The 16320-nt window shown below is 36.6% G+C and overlaps 1 protein-coding gene across 4 annotated transcripts in view; it reads right to left on the reverse strand.

Annotated features, from left to right (window-relative positions):
• Nucleotides 1-16320, reverse strand: part of ARHGAP5 (Rho GTPase activating protein 5) — a 46826-nt gene that overhangs the window by 13474 nt on the left and 17032 nt on the right. Inside the window, exons 4-6 of one of the 4 annotated variants that reach the window (XM_054198567.1) lie at nt 6493-6640; nt 5771-5857; nt 2132-2151 (exon numbers count right to left, since the gene is read on the reverse strand). In XM_054198567.1, coding sequence (XP_054054542.1) covers nt 5772-5857; nt 6493-6640 — 234 coding nt within the window. In that variant the 3' untranslated portion in view covers nt 2132-2151; nt 5771. Of the gene's footprint in view, nt 1-2131; nt 2152-5770; nt 5858-6492; nt 6641-15131; nt 15558-16320 lie in introns of those variants that run through there. The other 3 variants (XM_054198566.1, XM_054198564.1, XM_054198568.1) reach the window with 3 other exon arrangements.

Consider the following 16320-nt stretch of genomic DNA (forward strand, 5'->3'; position numbering starts at 1 on the left):
TGAGGTTTCCTTTGAAGAGATACCTCGATTAGCAATACAGCTCAAGTGCACAACATGTGTTTATGAATATTTCAAAACATATTTGTTTACAGTTTTCAGTGATTCTCACACACTAATAAATTAACGCGTGTGCTCCTCCTCCATCCGTCTGGTAGTCAATCTTCCATTAGGAGAAACAACTGATGCCTGTTTTCCCCTCCTCTCAAGTTTGGGCAGGGTTTCCTCCCTGTTGACTAATTCCAAAGTTGCAAAACACAAACTGGTGTATAGTTTCCTAACTACTGAAACCTATTCTATGCCAATTTTGAAGTGATCACAGAAGGGATCCTCAGGAGGTCATCTAGTCCAACCTCCTGCTCAAACAAGGGTCAATGCTGAATTCAGATTAGGTTGCTTATCCAAATCTGATCTCGAGTATCTCCCAGGACAGAGAGCCCACAATTTCTTTGGGTAACCTGAAACAGTGCTTAAATAATCCTCAGAGCAAGAGCTGTTCCTTTCTTTCTAGTTGGCACCTCATATTTTAACCATCACTGTCTCTAATCCTCCTGCTATGTACTTCAGTGCTTTAGCCTAGCTGCACCTTCTCAGTAGCCTCCTCATAGGTTTGGGAAGCCACTTTTAGTTATCTCCTCAGCCTTCCTCTCTCCAAGCTGAACAAAACCACAAGTCAGGAGCTCCAGCTCCAGCCTCTTCTGCTGGACTCAAACAAGTTTGTCAACGCCTTTCTTGTAGCATTTCAAGTGAGGTCTAACAAGTGCAGAGTAAAACCAAATAATCGTTTCTGTTGCTGTAGGGCACACCCTTCTGTTGGGACAGTCCAATACAGAAGGCATCATTAGCAGGATGCACTACTTACTCAATGCTTAGCCTATTCTCCACCACAACTTGCAGATCCTTTCGAGCAGCATTGCTAACCAGCCAGTCAAGTCCATAGTGTGTACCACTGCAGGAGTTTAGTCCTTGAAAAGCTAGTCGCAGGACTTGGCATTTGTCCTCGCTGAATTCCCTCAGGTTCTCGTTGTCCCATTCCTCCAGCTTATCTACATTCCACTGAATAGAAGCCCTGGCCTTGAATATATTAACCACACCACCCACTCTAGGATCACTCATAAACTTGATGACGGCACAAAACATATTGTAGGGATATTTAACTCTACTGTTACTGTACCTGTCCAGAATCAAGAGTAATAGAATCATGGCCTATGCATTTTTTTGATAAACATATAGCTTCATGGGCAGTTGAGTCAACTTAACTGATCATTATGACTGAAACGATGGTCTAACTCCCTGCCTCATCAATCACTGTTTCTGTCCTTCCCTTGCTCCTAGCTGCATAGTCCTGCTCCCTGCCTTGCACTTGTTTTGACATATATTTGACCCTTAACTTACCTGCTGTAATACTAAGCAGCAGGACCTTGTCCATTTTTGCTGATATAACTTTCCAAGACAGTGAACTCCACTGACTCAGAGACATCTGACAAGTGCCCAAAATGAAAAATGGCAGAAGCATACAGCAGCAGGGAATCGTACTGGCTGTTAACACTGTTTCTTATGAAACTATGCTCAGAATGACAGGTGTCATACACCAGGCCGAGGGGGGTGGCCTCTCTTGGCCCATTCTGTTCTCTCTGTCCAAAAGAACAGTCCCCTAAAAGCCTGTAGCTCTCCCAAGCCCTTGGAATAAAAGGGGAGATAATCCATCTTGAATTTATGGATTTTGCAGCCACTATGAATATATTTCAATTATTTACCAGCCTTTTCACCTCAACATGCGCTGCCAGCTCATTTTCTTTGTCTATTTCTACCCAATCTCTGGAGATTGCATTATCTATACTTTCAATGTCAAAATCTGGCCTCGTAGCAGATTCGGCGTAAAAGCATTTGGTATAGTTAGGCAAGAGGGAAATTCACAGAATGCAATATTCTTCTACTCAAATTACCTCTGAAATTGTAAATTTAACATTACAAAAGGTATTACAAAAAGGTATAAATAGCAAAAGCAGTAATCATTGTACATATACTGAGTACAATTTTTAATTTCACCTTTAGCTCTCCACAGAGACTGTGTGCGACATTAAATGAGATGTGGCTCTGTCAAATTCATTCTTTCTTCTTTATTCCATTCCTTGTCTCACATAAATTGAGTAACTAAATTAATAAAATGCATATTATTCTAATAAGCTTCTCTTCCCTCAATTGTTTTAGGTAGAATTAACACTATATAAATGCTATCATTTTTTTTTATGAAGTATGGAAACTAAAATTTCTAATCTTGTCAATGAAGCACATAGATATCAATATTCTACGAAGATTTTTTTTTTTAAATATTTGAAAACCCAAAGAAAAAACATATTAAAATACTGCTATTATTATTAGGGTTGAATATAGTCCAGAGTTAAAATTATCAACTGGCAAAACTGTGCTAGTATTCATATTAATTTGGTGCCTCCTGCCTTAGGAAACAGAATGGAATGAAATGTAATTTATACCAAACTTTTCACCAATGCGTAATAATGCATAAAAAAGTAAATTCAATTTAAAAAAAATAGAAATATTAAAACCCCCTCATATGCGAATACTATCAGTTAGCATAATTTTTGCCCAAATTATTATAAGTTTGGGAAAGTTAAAAATAATCAACAACAGTATGTGTTGAATAGCACACAAACAGTACTTGGAATTAAGTTGGTGGCACGTAAAACAGCATGAAAGTATTACTAACAAAACATTCAAGCTACAAAATTTGCAATACTTAGCCAAGCTTTCCTCATTCCTTATCCAAAAGTGACAGTGTAACTAAATTTAAAATAATTGTACATAGTATTGTTCAAAGTTTTTTTGATCAATAGGTTCCAATAAGACAAAGTATCATGTGCTATTACTGCTTTGTACTATTAGTATCAGCAACAGAACGCACTGCTGCTGAAATGAAGGTTCTGATACATAATTACTGCTTATTACATTTAGATCTGCTCAAGTATTAACTACTTCTCTTAGTTTTTACTTCAAATACTATTAAAAAGATTCCAAAGGGATTCAAGCCCTAGATTATCTTTCAAAAACAGAAATTAGTTGAAACCATAAAGGTAAACCAGTTCAGACTAAAACTTCTTGTTGGAAAACACCAAACTAAGCAGGAACACACAAAAATACCTACATCTGTAGGCCCCACCTTATGATCCCTTATCTCTACCAGATCTCCCTTTACCCTGACAGGGCTCCTTCAAAAGAAAAATCTCTTGACTTATAAAAGGCTAGAACTTTTCAGCTCCAGATTTACTTTAATTTTCCCAAATTGTCCCTCTTCTACTGATGCACACTCTTGTGTGTGTGTGCGCGCGTTGAGGATATTCCAGAAGAGTATGGTAAAACAAAAATATGACAGTATTTTCTGCATGCACTCAATTCTTTAAGGTTTATGGTGTAGTAAGAATCTTCAAAGACACTTTCTGATATTATCTTCTCATCTCAGCATCCAAAACAAAGCAGAGAAAACTTTTTCACACTGCGTACTTTCTAGCCTCAGTCACAATTTAGATGAGTGGATACAAAGCACAGTCTTGTATAATTTCATACAGCAGAGATAGGGAACATTAAAAATAAAGATTAGCCCTTCAATTTGAGATTAATCATACCTTTGCAAAAAACCTGCAACTCAGCCACAATGCAAATTACATGTGGTAATACAAAGGGAAGGAGCTGAACTCCATGAAAATACCTTAAAACAAAAAGCTAAACAAACACGTCCTCTGTAACAGAAATATACTGATTAGCCTCATTCAAGAAGAGTCTGCATTCAAGAAAAGACTGCACTTCTTGATTAAGATGACAATGACAGTAAACACAGGTATTCAGTTCAGTTTGTACTGATAGTAGGCTGACTTGCTAAGAGACAGCTGAAATACTGGATGACTCAGCAGGGCCAAGCAGCTGATAAAACAACTTTACCAAAATGGGAACAATACCATTCTGGACTCCTGACTTGTCTTCTGCAGACTGATCATCTCCAAAACTGTATTTGTGGAATTTTCTCTCAGATAGTCCCAAAGTCAATGATGTGAGACTATCTCAGTATGAGATTTGAAGGCAACGGAAGTGAACATCCTCCTCTCTCAAAGGCAACAAATACATTCTATCGTAACACCGCTTGAAACTCAAATACCTATAGAATATTAACCCAATATAAAAATAATACACACCAAAAATAAAACTCCCACAGACAAGTATGGAAGTTGAAAAGCACAACCTAAGCTACTTACACAGAATCTAGAGTCAGAGAAAGAAATTTTTAATACAGATCAGAAATAGAGATTCTGTTCCATCTTTAATAAGTGCTTAACAGCAATAGTAATAGAACAACTGTCTTCACAGCCATGAACAAAGCGTGCAGATGGCACAACGTTTGTCCACCTCACATGTATGGCCAGAATTAAAATTCTACAGCTTTCAGTAGCTGCACAGCAGCATTCCAGGATGAACTAACATATACTCAAACAACTAAAGGAAAAGGAGTGCCTCCTGAGTCACCACTGTTGAGGAGCCCCTCACATTTTGAGCACATCAGCAGGTTAATTAAACTTCTTATTCTTCAAAGACAGGTCATTAGAGGAGAATAAGAGTGTTAAATCTTCTGGGCCCTTGCATGATTTGATGATTACAAGGAACAAAAAGACCACCACGAATCATGTTCCCACACTATTATAGTTCTCTCTCACCCCACAAGTTGGTGAAAACCCTTTAGGAGAAATACTAGACTTCCTTTTGAAAGTCTACCACAAAGTCAATAGATATCAGACAACACTACTTCTAAGCAAATACAATTTTCTTTGGATTTATAATTTTCTTGTTTTAAAATATTCTTACAAAGTTAAACATGCTCAAACTTAAGATACTACTTCTAGATTCTACAAACTCTTCAAAAAGTCATTTGGTCTTCATTACTGGTGAATATCTCTTTTATACAGCTATACATAGCTAGCTGTATGTAGCCATTTTTGAAGAACACCAATTCAGACAGTGACCCACTCATAAAATTATTTTGGTTTGGGGTTTGGTTTTTTTTTTTTACTACGTAGAATAGCAAACAAAATACACATTAAACTGTCTATACCACTCTACTATTCCTTACCCTTCTTCCCCCTTCCCATTTTTTCCTGGATGAGGTGCAAAAGCAAGAGGGAAGAAAATACAGCTCTTACCTTTGGGCAAGTAATCAATAGGAGGTAAAGGTTAAAGACAGATTTATACTAACATCTCTGATTCCCAAAAGATCAGTGTCTGAGGTTTCACCTATTTTTTTAATTTTTTTTTTTTATTGCAATAATGCAGTATATAAGTCTTCAAAAACAGCTATTAGGCTTACCATCTGAAGTAGTAGTTTTGGAAACATTACTCTTACAGATGGCAGTAAAACTGAATTTTAGTTTAAGAAAGAAAACCCTTCAGTTTTACTCTTGCTAAAAATGTTACTGTCATCTTACAGCCAAAGTTGTATTACAGAACTAAGAAAGTGTGGAAAAAAGGTGCTGTTTTACTTTATGCTAAACAACATCGAACTGCAGACACCCATCAAAAGATGGTCCTGCTCATATTTCTGCTCCAGTCAGTCAGCCTCAGACTCTCATTTGCTTCAGATATAGCAATACAGCATTTATGCAACTTCAGAGCAAGCAAGATCTACACACTAACCGAAAACTGGTGCTCCCCACCTTTAAAAACAAAAAAGAAAAAAAACCAAACAAAACCCAACCACAGGTCACTCCCAAACCTCAAAACAACTCCCCACTCCTAAATGTAGTCTTCTGTTGGACCAGCAAGATCATCCTACTCGCCCCATGGTCACAGAGTGAATAGGCTGAAAGCAGGGACAAACATACAACCAGGGAGAAAGGAGAGGGAAAACCATACTGTGAAATTTCACCTTAGTGCAAACACATATATGTTAATACTTGACTTTAAATGAGAAATCTGCAAGTTAAACGAATTGCTTAACGTTTTTCACGTAGAACTATACACTATTTAGAAAATAAATGTCTCTGTAACAGGTTAAAATGCAAAACTAGATTTATCAGCAAAATAAAGAAAGCAAGCTGACTAATTAAGCCATACCAAGTACCTGTTTTCTGCAATTGAAAAAAGTGGATTTCAGAGCTTTTTACTATATGAAGTAAAATACAGTGGCAACAGAGAGATACGTAAGACTGGAATGCCATTGGGTTAAAAGTCATTTGGCATTAGGAAGTGATATAAGTTTTCTAAAACTTCAAAAGTTTGTCAAAAATAAACTGAGTATTTGTGTACGTAAAAACAAAAGACCATCACATATTAAGCATACAATTTAGGGAACACATTCTACTTTTAAAATGTGCTCTTCCCATAATGATTTATTTCAAGGATAAAATTCTAGAAGTACTTTAAAACAGAAAATGAGAGGCTTTACATGTTATGCAAAGTGGGAAAGTCTTTCCTCCAACAGTTCTCCTGTCTTACCTGTATCTTCAATGAATTGCACACATTTTTCAACAAACAGAGGTATCGGTTTCTCAGGTGTAACCAGATCCTGTAGGGGCATCCCAAAGTAATTACTTTCCCAGTTTCTACGGATTGGAGGATTGAATGTCTTAGTTTTCTTTTTCGGCTACAACAAAACAGAGTTATTTAAGTAAATTCAGGTAATATTTTAACTAACTCATTGCAACCATTCAGTAAAAACAAAAACAGATCGCACATCTGTCAGACATTAAAAATCCTCTACAGCAAACTGAATAAAAATAAATGTACTTTTAAAATAGCATACGTTAGATACAAAGCACTCAAATAACTTATATTAGATATTAGGAAGAAATTCTTTACTGTGAGGGTGGTGAGGCACTAGAACAGGTTGCCCAGAAAATTTGTGGATGCCCCATCCCTGAAAGTATTCAAGGCCAGGCTGGATGGGGCTTTGAGTAACCTGGTCTAGTGGGAGGTGTCCCTGCCCATGGCAGGGGGGGTGGAACTAGATGATCTTTAAGGTCCCTTCGAATCCAAACCATTCTGTGATTCTATGTTTCTATAAAATTGTATTTTTTTAGGCACCATCCAGTTCAGATGAGCAGCAGCTGCAAGATCCAAGCTGAAGCTAAAGATCATGTAAAACTCAGTGAAAACATCTTTATCAAATGTTGAATGAAAGATCATTTTAGAGATACATGCATTAACACAATGAAAAAAGCAAAAACCAATTGAAATTATTGTTTTCCAAGGTGTTCAGTGCACATCCCCATCATCTCAGAATAAATGGAGCAACACTCAGACTGTGTATGTCAGACCCAACAGATAGAAAAAGACTGCGTGTGTCTCTGATTAAGACATGATATTAGCATAACATAATTAAATATAAACAAATTTTGCTGGTGTGAGTGGAAAGCAATCTGGTTAATGGAATAATAAACTAGGATTTTACAGAATTTTTATGACAATTGTAATACTAATGAATTTCATTATCTGTGTAGAATACCTGGACACACTATGAAATATCAAATATGTCCGCAAAGCCAGAATAAAGAATGTTTTTTTTCTAACAATTGTTCTGTGTTTAGAAGAATAGTTGAAGGGACTGAGCTATCAAGTATAACATTATACACTCAAAAAAGTAGAAAGGTTTCTTAGCTGAATTGTCTATCTGAAACAATCAGTTTCATCTCTAATTTGGAAAGTGAGAATTTGTCTAAAGAATTCAAAGAAGAATAAAGACTAAAGAAAAAAAAGGAAAAAAAACCCTGAAGTCCTTTTCAAGCTGCTCTAGAAGTAAGGTAGGAGAAGAGATGACAGTTGCAGGGCTATTCTATTAACATGAAGTTAGGTATCACAAGGCAGATAAAGTTACAATAATAATTTTATCAGCTATTTCCCATTATGTATCATTATGTATTTTGTCTCTCTCCTGTCCAATATTTATCAAAATCTCTCTCTCATGGTTTCCCTTTCCTTTGGGGAATGAGAGCGGGTGAACTCTCCAACAACAGCACAAATCCAATCTTTCTGCAAATAACACTATCTACACAACCCTCACAAAAAATACTTCTGCAAATTAACAAGAAAATTTTATGATTTTAAAAAACCACTATGTTATTTCCTGATCTGAGACACCCATGCTTTCCTCAAGTTGCATATCTAGACTTCTTAAGCGGAGAACTTGCTCTGAATGAAAAGGCATATTACTGTGCAAGAGACCTGATCTTTGTCAAAAGATCAACTGACTTCAGAAAAAAATTCAGGTCTTATTTCTAAGAAAAATAAGCTTTAGTGAAAGCTTTTTTGTAATCCCTGTTCTCCGCTCTGAAAAAAAATAGCAGCTTTTCTGATCCATCAGTCTTAGCATGGAACTTTTGAATCTGCTAGTAAAGAAAGATAATGACTATCATAAATTTTTCTCTGTAAAGTTAACTTTTAAAAGTTCTCTAATGAAACAATATTTAAACAAAAACATTGTTAAACATTTGTATTGCGTTTGCACGGCAAGGTTTTGGTAGTGAGGAGGCTACAGGGGTGGCTTCTATGAGAAGCTGCCAGAAGCCTCCCCTATGTCCGATACAGCCAATGCCAGCCGGCTCCAAGATAGACCCACCACTGGCCAAGTCCGAGCCCATCAGCAACAGTGGTAGGGCCACTGGGATAACATAATTTAAGAAGGGAAAAAAAAAAAAAACAAAGACAAACCAACTGCACAGCAGCAGCCAGAAGACAGGAGTGAGAATACCTCCCTGCAGCCCATGGAGGTTAACGGTGGAGCAGATATCAACCTGCAGCACATGGAGGACCCCATGCCAGAGCAGGTGAATGCCTGAGGGAGGTTGTGACCCCATGGGAAGCCCATGCTGCAGCAGGCTCCTGGAAGGACTTGTGACCACATGGGGAACCCATGCTGGAGCAGCTTCCGAAGAACCGTAGCCCATGGGAAGGACTCACGTTGGAGAAGTTTGTGGAGGACTGTCTCCCATGGGAAAGACCCTACACTGGAGCAGGGGCAAACTGTGAGGAGTCCTTCCTCTGAGGAGGAAGGAGCAGCAGAAACAACAAGTGATGAACTGATCACAACCCCTATTCCCTGTCCCCCTGTGCCACTGGTGGGGAAGAAGTAGAGAATTCGTGAGTGAAGTTGAGCCCCGGAAGAAGGGAGGGGTGGGAGGAAGGTCATTTAAGATTTCATTTTATTTCTCATTACCCTACTCTGACTTCTAATTAGCAATAAATTAAATTAATTTTCACCAAGTTGAGTCCAGTTTGCCTGTGACAGTAACTGGTGAATGATCTCCCTGTCCCTATCTCAACCCACGAGGCTTTCATTGTATTTTCTCTCCCCTGTCCAGCTGAGGAGTGGGAGTGACACAGCAGCTTTGGTGGGCACCTGGCATCCGGCCAGGGTCAACCCACCACAACACTGAATTATTCATTTAGTTAAACAGCACCTGAAAAAGGTGAATCATTTCTAAATTCCTTGATTTTGGCAGAGAGATTATGATTTTGCCACAAATATTTTCAGTTCAATAGTTCTGCTCCTCTCCCCACCAATACAGCAGTCACCTAACACTGCATACAGTGAGCACTAATTTAGGGACAGTCAAAGACAATTTTGTATGCTGCTTCTACATCATAATAAAAAAGGACTAATAGGCACCGAGTTAGAGAAGACAACAATCAGCACAAAAGTTTGGTTAGTTAATCCTAGCAAAAAGCTCATTGTTTCACAAACCACTGTTTCATGTTAGTAATTAAAACACAAGCCCAAGACCATAAAGCTGAAATCCTTAGTTTTCATATAAATCTGTTTCTTTTTATAATTGATTAAGCTTTCCAACATTCACCGCTTGCTTCGTGCCAAAGACAACTTCTCTTCATACCCTAACAAAGGTTAATGCCAAACCTCCAGCTGATCCAAATGCACCATCCAGATGCAGGAAAGCATTTTAACTCTAAGAATCCCAAAGTTGCCTTGTGTTGCTGATACCAAAAGCATTTACCCACCATATTGCTTTAATTACAGTAGTTTAATCAGTGAAATGCGTTGCAAAAATTAGCTGAAATCTTCTTTATAAAAGACAAGGTAAACACGAATGCATGTATTCTAGCATGGCACAATATACAATTTTTGATTTCAAAACTAGAAATATTTTTATAAAAAGCAAAAAACCATGAAAATGTAGATTTACAGTATACTCAAGATTAACCCTCTTGACTGGAGGTACCAGGGAACGAGGTAAGCAGCACTCACCTTCTACAGAGAAACTAGACTGAGACTTCAGCCAGCTCTGAGTCTTGAGAGTACAATGCACTTAAATACAACCTTTTAAAATTCACTTAGAAAACTAAAAAACTGCCTGAACCTGTCTATCAACCCCCTTTTATGGATGGGCTGCTTACTCTAGCAAGTCCTCTTTGTTCAAGAAGGGCTCCCCTTCCTTTTTTTTCCCACCCCCACCCCACCAGAACTACCATCATAATGCATTTATCAAAGGGGAAATTCAGCCACTTTACCTCCCAAACACTTCACTACTACTTTTAACACAAAGGAAATTTTCTGCCTGCTTCGTTTGCAGTCAGCTGTAGGGTCATGGAGAGCAAAGTCAATACATTCAGGACTATTAAAATATTTCATAAAACCACACAGCATGAACAACATTCATTTAATAGGCTTAATAAAGTATTTGTAATCTCTAATTCATGGCTAGCTCTTCAGAAACTATACGACATATGAATAATGCAGATGATGGTCCTTAACATGCTCTCTCTTTCTTCCCCTCATGCCTTCTGCCATTTTTAGAGTTCCAGCTTGTTACACTAAGTTTTAAACTACGGAGACTCAAAAAGGCATATGGCTCCAAATATGCATTTTAAGAGTGCTAAATTTGAACAGATGAAACCTGAAAGTACATACTTTGATACTTCCTATACTCCTCAGGAAGGAAAAAAAAAAATAAAAATCATCACTGTACGTTCCAGTCTGAAGTAGATAATACTTTGCTAAATCAACCACTGAATTTACACAAAAACAGCTGAATAAAAATGGAAGTTGATCTCCCATTTCTCACATTTACCATAGCCTTATTAAAACTGAGATCAAGGCACCTGGGCTATACAGTACCTAACACTATTTCAGTAATAGTTGAAAATAAAATTTCATATAGTTTTGAAGTTATAATGTGAGCAAACAAGATTAAGCATAGAAAAGTAGACATCAAACCTGTACTAATATTGTGTTCTAAAACAAGCCAGAGTAAGCTATGTGAGAATCCAACTAGGTGCTATTGGATTTTTCTTGCTGAAATATTGAGACAAGTTTTCAGAATAATTTAAAGTAAAAAGCAACCTACAATCATCTGGGTATAAAGGAAAATGTAAAGAATGCAATTCACAATCTTCTTTGGAAACAATGAATGTTGTTTGCAAACAAGGTTACAAGGCATAATGTTTTAAAGCACTATTTTTCAGATTTAATTTAACAACACAGCTGGAAACACCAGTCACAAAAAAATTTAAGAAAATCAGACCTTGAATAATAAAACTATTGACTGTTGGTCAAAGAACAAAAATAGTGAATTTCTGAAACTTTTTCACATTTAACTTTTAACAATGGCATGTCAAAGAATGATCACTGGTCAGTTAATCAACTACATTGTTTACAAGATCTCTGTAGTTAGAATTTGTTTTCAGAAGTACTTCAAATAATTTCTTCCGTACAAAGAAAAAAGGAAAGATACTCATAGTAATCTTATTCTTCCTTTTACAAATGTATTAACAAAATAATTCTTCCACAACAAGGCAAGAAGCCTTTATTTCAAGATGAGGCTCTGCCTTTCCCTCTGCAGAAATGTATTCAGGATATTTGCTGTTCTTGATATGCTGGGGAGGATAAAAACTAAAAAACCTATACTTTATAAGAGGGGAAAAAAATACAGCCTAAATTAGACACTCAACATATCTCAAAGTGTTCACAAAGGTAAGAGCTCTAGATTAGATGGGTAAATTTTTAATACTCATCAATTCCATAGTAAAGATAAATAATAAGTTATTAATTGAAACTATACAGAATAGCTACAGGTTTCCAGACCATGCAGGCTCCCTGCTGTCCAGGGAATTACTAAATTAAGACAAGGGTCATAAATAACTTGCAATTATTTAATGTAGTAATAATCACAATAGATAAATCAATAATAATTTATAAGTAATAAAAAAAATATTTCTATCAAGCTTGTTTACACATGAGAAGATGGTAAGAACAATGAAAAGCCAAAGAGCACTTTGGGCCTTTGATCAACGCATAAACTGCTTTAGGGTTACTGCACACACGTGAAGACGTTCCTCCTGTATGAGATGCAAGAAGGCTTCCTACAGCAAGATCCTTATCCTCTAGGAATTTTCACTGCCCTTTCATGTTCTGAAATTTTCTGCATTTTCTCTCTGTTGCCCCATAACTCCAAACTAATCAAGTTAAACTAAAGACAAAATTAATTTATTATATGGCCTGCAAGGCTGCTGCTTTTAAAGAGACTGGTGCATACCAACAGACAATAATTGTTCTATACTAGACCTTACTGTTACAGTGTTAAAAATTATAATTGAGATAAGCATCTACTTGCAGTTCCCACTTGCAATTTTTGAAAAAGACATGGAAACAAATGAGCACACATCTCAGCTGGAGAAGTCTAACTTGACAAAGAGGAAACAGCTGAGGCAAAGTTGCATATGAACATTGAACATTGTTCTCTGTGCTTAGTTCCTCCCACGTTTGTGAACATTGGTAAAGGAACAGATAATCAAACATAGAAAGCATGTTGATATAGGGGCAAATTCACTCTAGAAAATACATTTAATCTGAGAAATACTTTGCATAATAACAGCAGAAAGGACTAGGTGCTTTTTCATATGAGAAACTTTTACAGAAAAAAGTTCTGTAGGAGAAAAAAAAAGCACATCATAGCTTCACAAATACCAGCACACACCATGCACTTGAAAGCTTTCAAGCATAGCGTGCACGCAACTCCACACCAACTTGGCTAACAAGTCCTATGACTCTGAAGCCAGTCTGCTTTCTTTTTTTCTTCTCTCTGCTTTTCTTCATATACTTCCCTACCAGAAAAAGTTTAACAGTCCACTAGTTAACAGCACATGCAAGGCCATACAATATTTTTCAGAACATTTAGAAACATGGTAATAACATGAAACAGGATAGGAGGGGGGTGTATCACAAGTTAAGACTATGCTAGACTGATTCAACCTTCTCCATTAAAACATGTATTCTTTTCTTCAGGCAAAGAAACTACAATGATCAGTTGGTTTTACCAACCTGGACTTTAGTAAGGCATTTGATGGTGGCATATAGGAAACTACCGTGACAACTGGAGTAACAGAAACAGGATCATATTCAACAACAAAAAGGACAGAGTCATCGACTAATGGAAAAAGCACGCACTGGAACATGCATGTAGCATGTACTATAATGTACACAAATGATGTGTATGTACTATACATGTGTGTATGTACCATAATGTGCATGTACTATAAACCACCTGGACTATATGGTAGGAAGTCATTAGCTGGAAATTACCAAGACCACGAATAGGCTTGGTTCCTAATGACGTGACATTAGGAATAACGTGACAATAAATGCGGCTAAGAAAAAGTTGGGTGCAATCACACAATTGTATCAGGTAGTAATTTCTAGTACAGGTCAACAAATATTGAGATTATATAGTGCACTACTATGACATTATTTGCAATACTATAGACAGCTTCTGTCATCCTCACTCGAAAACATAAGAGGTCAAGAAGCAGCTATATTCTCTTCACCTATTCACAGATGACTCTCTTTACCTGTTCATAGTTGACAGATACCACAAAAAGAAAAAACACTTCAGGCGAAAGGTTACCCACAAGGAAAGGTGAAAACTGGTAATTGCAAGAAGATTCCTCACCATAATACAGAGGAAATAGAAGTTCTGGAGGAGTTTTAAGAATAGTGAGAATGAGGGGATACAAGTTTTTACAGGAATCAGTTCTGTGATAATTGGAAACAAGAGTTCAAAGATGGTTCTTACAGATCTGGCCACCAGTATATAGAAACAAGATCTGAGAACACAAACCCACTGTTATGGACAACAACAGTGGACAAATAATTAAGACCAAAGCACACTTACTTAACTGGTCTCAGTTTTAAATTGTTTAATTTCCTTTGGTAGTAAGCAATGTTAGAGGACCTTGCAAGTAATGTTACCTGCTCGCCACAGATTTTTCATTGCTATACTTTCCACAGTAAAACATTATAATGTATGGTTCCCAATAGCAACAAGTAGTACAATTCTGAGTACTTACTTCTGCCTTTATTAACGTGTTCACAACAGATTTTTTAAAAAAGTTTGGTACGTATGTCTTAGCAGATCAGTCAAACTACAACTATTAATTTCAGGGTTGTAAAAATGAACTGTTGTTTTTCCTACTCTATTGTTTGCCGGAACTCTCTTCCTCCTTCCTACCCATCCAGCTCTTACCCTTTTCCCTTCAATTTTTTGAAGGGAATCATACAATCACTCTACATCCATCACCTGCCTCCCTATATCTGTCCTAGTGCTCTACCTTTATATGATTTCATCTTGTAATTTAGGAGACTAGGGTCTGAAAGCATCAGGACAGAACAAGCAAGTTCATGCCTCTTTCTTGAAACACTTTATATGTTTTCTTATTGTGGGTCTGCCTTTAAAACATTTTCCAGAACCTCCAAGAGGAAAGTAAATACCACTGTCAGAAACTTCCGTTGTGTTTAATTTTAAAGTAATTGTCATAAATGGGGGGAAAAAAGAACCAAACCCAAGAAATCCCAAATGTAAAAATCTGCATAGGCAAATTTTTTGTCTATATGAAACCTGCTTTGCATAACTGAAAACTGAAGTACAAAAACCACAAATGATAGTGCATAGGAGATTTCTGCAATACCATACAAGAAACCCACCCAGAAACACCACATCTCAAACTCCTCAAAGATCAAAGGAGTATCAAGAATGTTACATTCTATTTAGGTTTTAAAAAGCAACATCATACTACAAAGCTGATTTTTAAAAAAAAAAAAAAAAAAAATCAAGTCATAATCCTTGACAAAGACAATGAGGACCTCAGACTTCAAAGGTTGAGTTTTTCCAAACAAATTCATTTTGTTCCTAAGATTTCTGTATTTCAGAATCACTATAATTATAGCAGGAATAGTTACATGTGTATCTTGCATTTCCTTTACATACAGCTGAACAATTTAGAAAAAGTATCAGTAAGAGCTTTAAGAAATATTCAGAAAAGAGCACAAAAGTTTTATTTCTCGCTTTCACATTTACACAGTCAAAGTTGTCAAAAAAACAGGAAGTAATCTGTAAATAGCTGTGCGCTAACATCTCTCACATGGACTAAATAACACTCAACAAGGAAAATATCATTTGAATCATTTTTGAGTTTTTGTAATTAAAGACTGCTAGCTGCTCATCTAAAACAACACAGGAAAACATGGTGAATAAGTTCCGAAACCAATAAAACTCCTGAAAAAAAAAAATCAACAGTTAAAAAAACACCAAGGGAGTATATTACGAACTAGAATGACTCATCACGTGAACTGAACTACTCTCCGTCCAACATAATGCAAGTCAACACACACAGAAGTCACTACTTATCAAAAGCACTAAGCACTCAACATTCTTAGATATTTTGAATGCTTGCAAACATTTTAGCTATCAAGTTAAATTTGCTTTCTCCATCATTACAATAATTTGTACTTCTGCTATTAAAAGCTTTCTCTGACTAATTTGAAAGTATCAGCCCTGGACCACAACTTGCAAGTAAAAAAAAAAAAAAAAAACCAAACCAAACCAAAAAACCACCCCAAAACAAACAAAACCAAAAACAATCACATAACCAAGAGGTGCATTAAAAACAAAACTTGAAACAACTCTTGTACTCTTCAAAAGTCTTTACCACTACAAAAATTTGGAACAGCCTGAAACTTCCAACTAAGGCTGCCTCTCAACAGGCAAAAGCCAAAAGTAGAGGCTTTGGTAGAGATACTAGTGGGTTTCCTGACACAACGCCAGGAAGAGAAGACCCCACTATAGTAGGTCTACGCAGTTTAAACATAAATATCCAACTTGGAGGAACTTTCTGTCAACTCAACACAGCTGAGACAGCAGGAGGATTATGAATACTACATTTCGATTTCTATGTAGCAAGATTATTTTAATCAAAAGTATATAAGTTATTTTAAAAAAAATTAAGTTTCCCAAAAAGAATAACTTCAAAGTATCTTTA

The sequence above is a fragment of the Rissa tridactyla genome, chromosome 4 (assembly GCF_028500815.1).
Source record: "Rissa tridactyla isolate bRisTri1 chromosome 4, bRisTri1.patW.cur.20221130, whole genome shotgun sequence".
Taxonomy (NCBI): domain Eukaryota; kingdom Metazoa; phylum Chordata; class Aves; order Charadriiformes; family Laridae; genus Rissa; species Rissa tridactyla.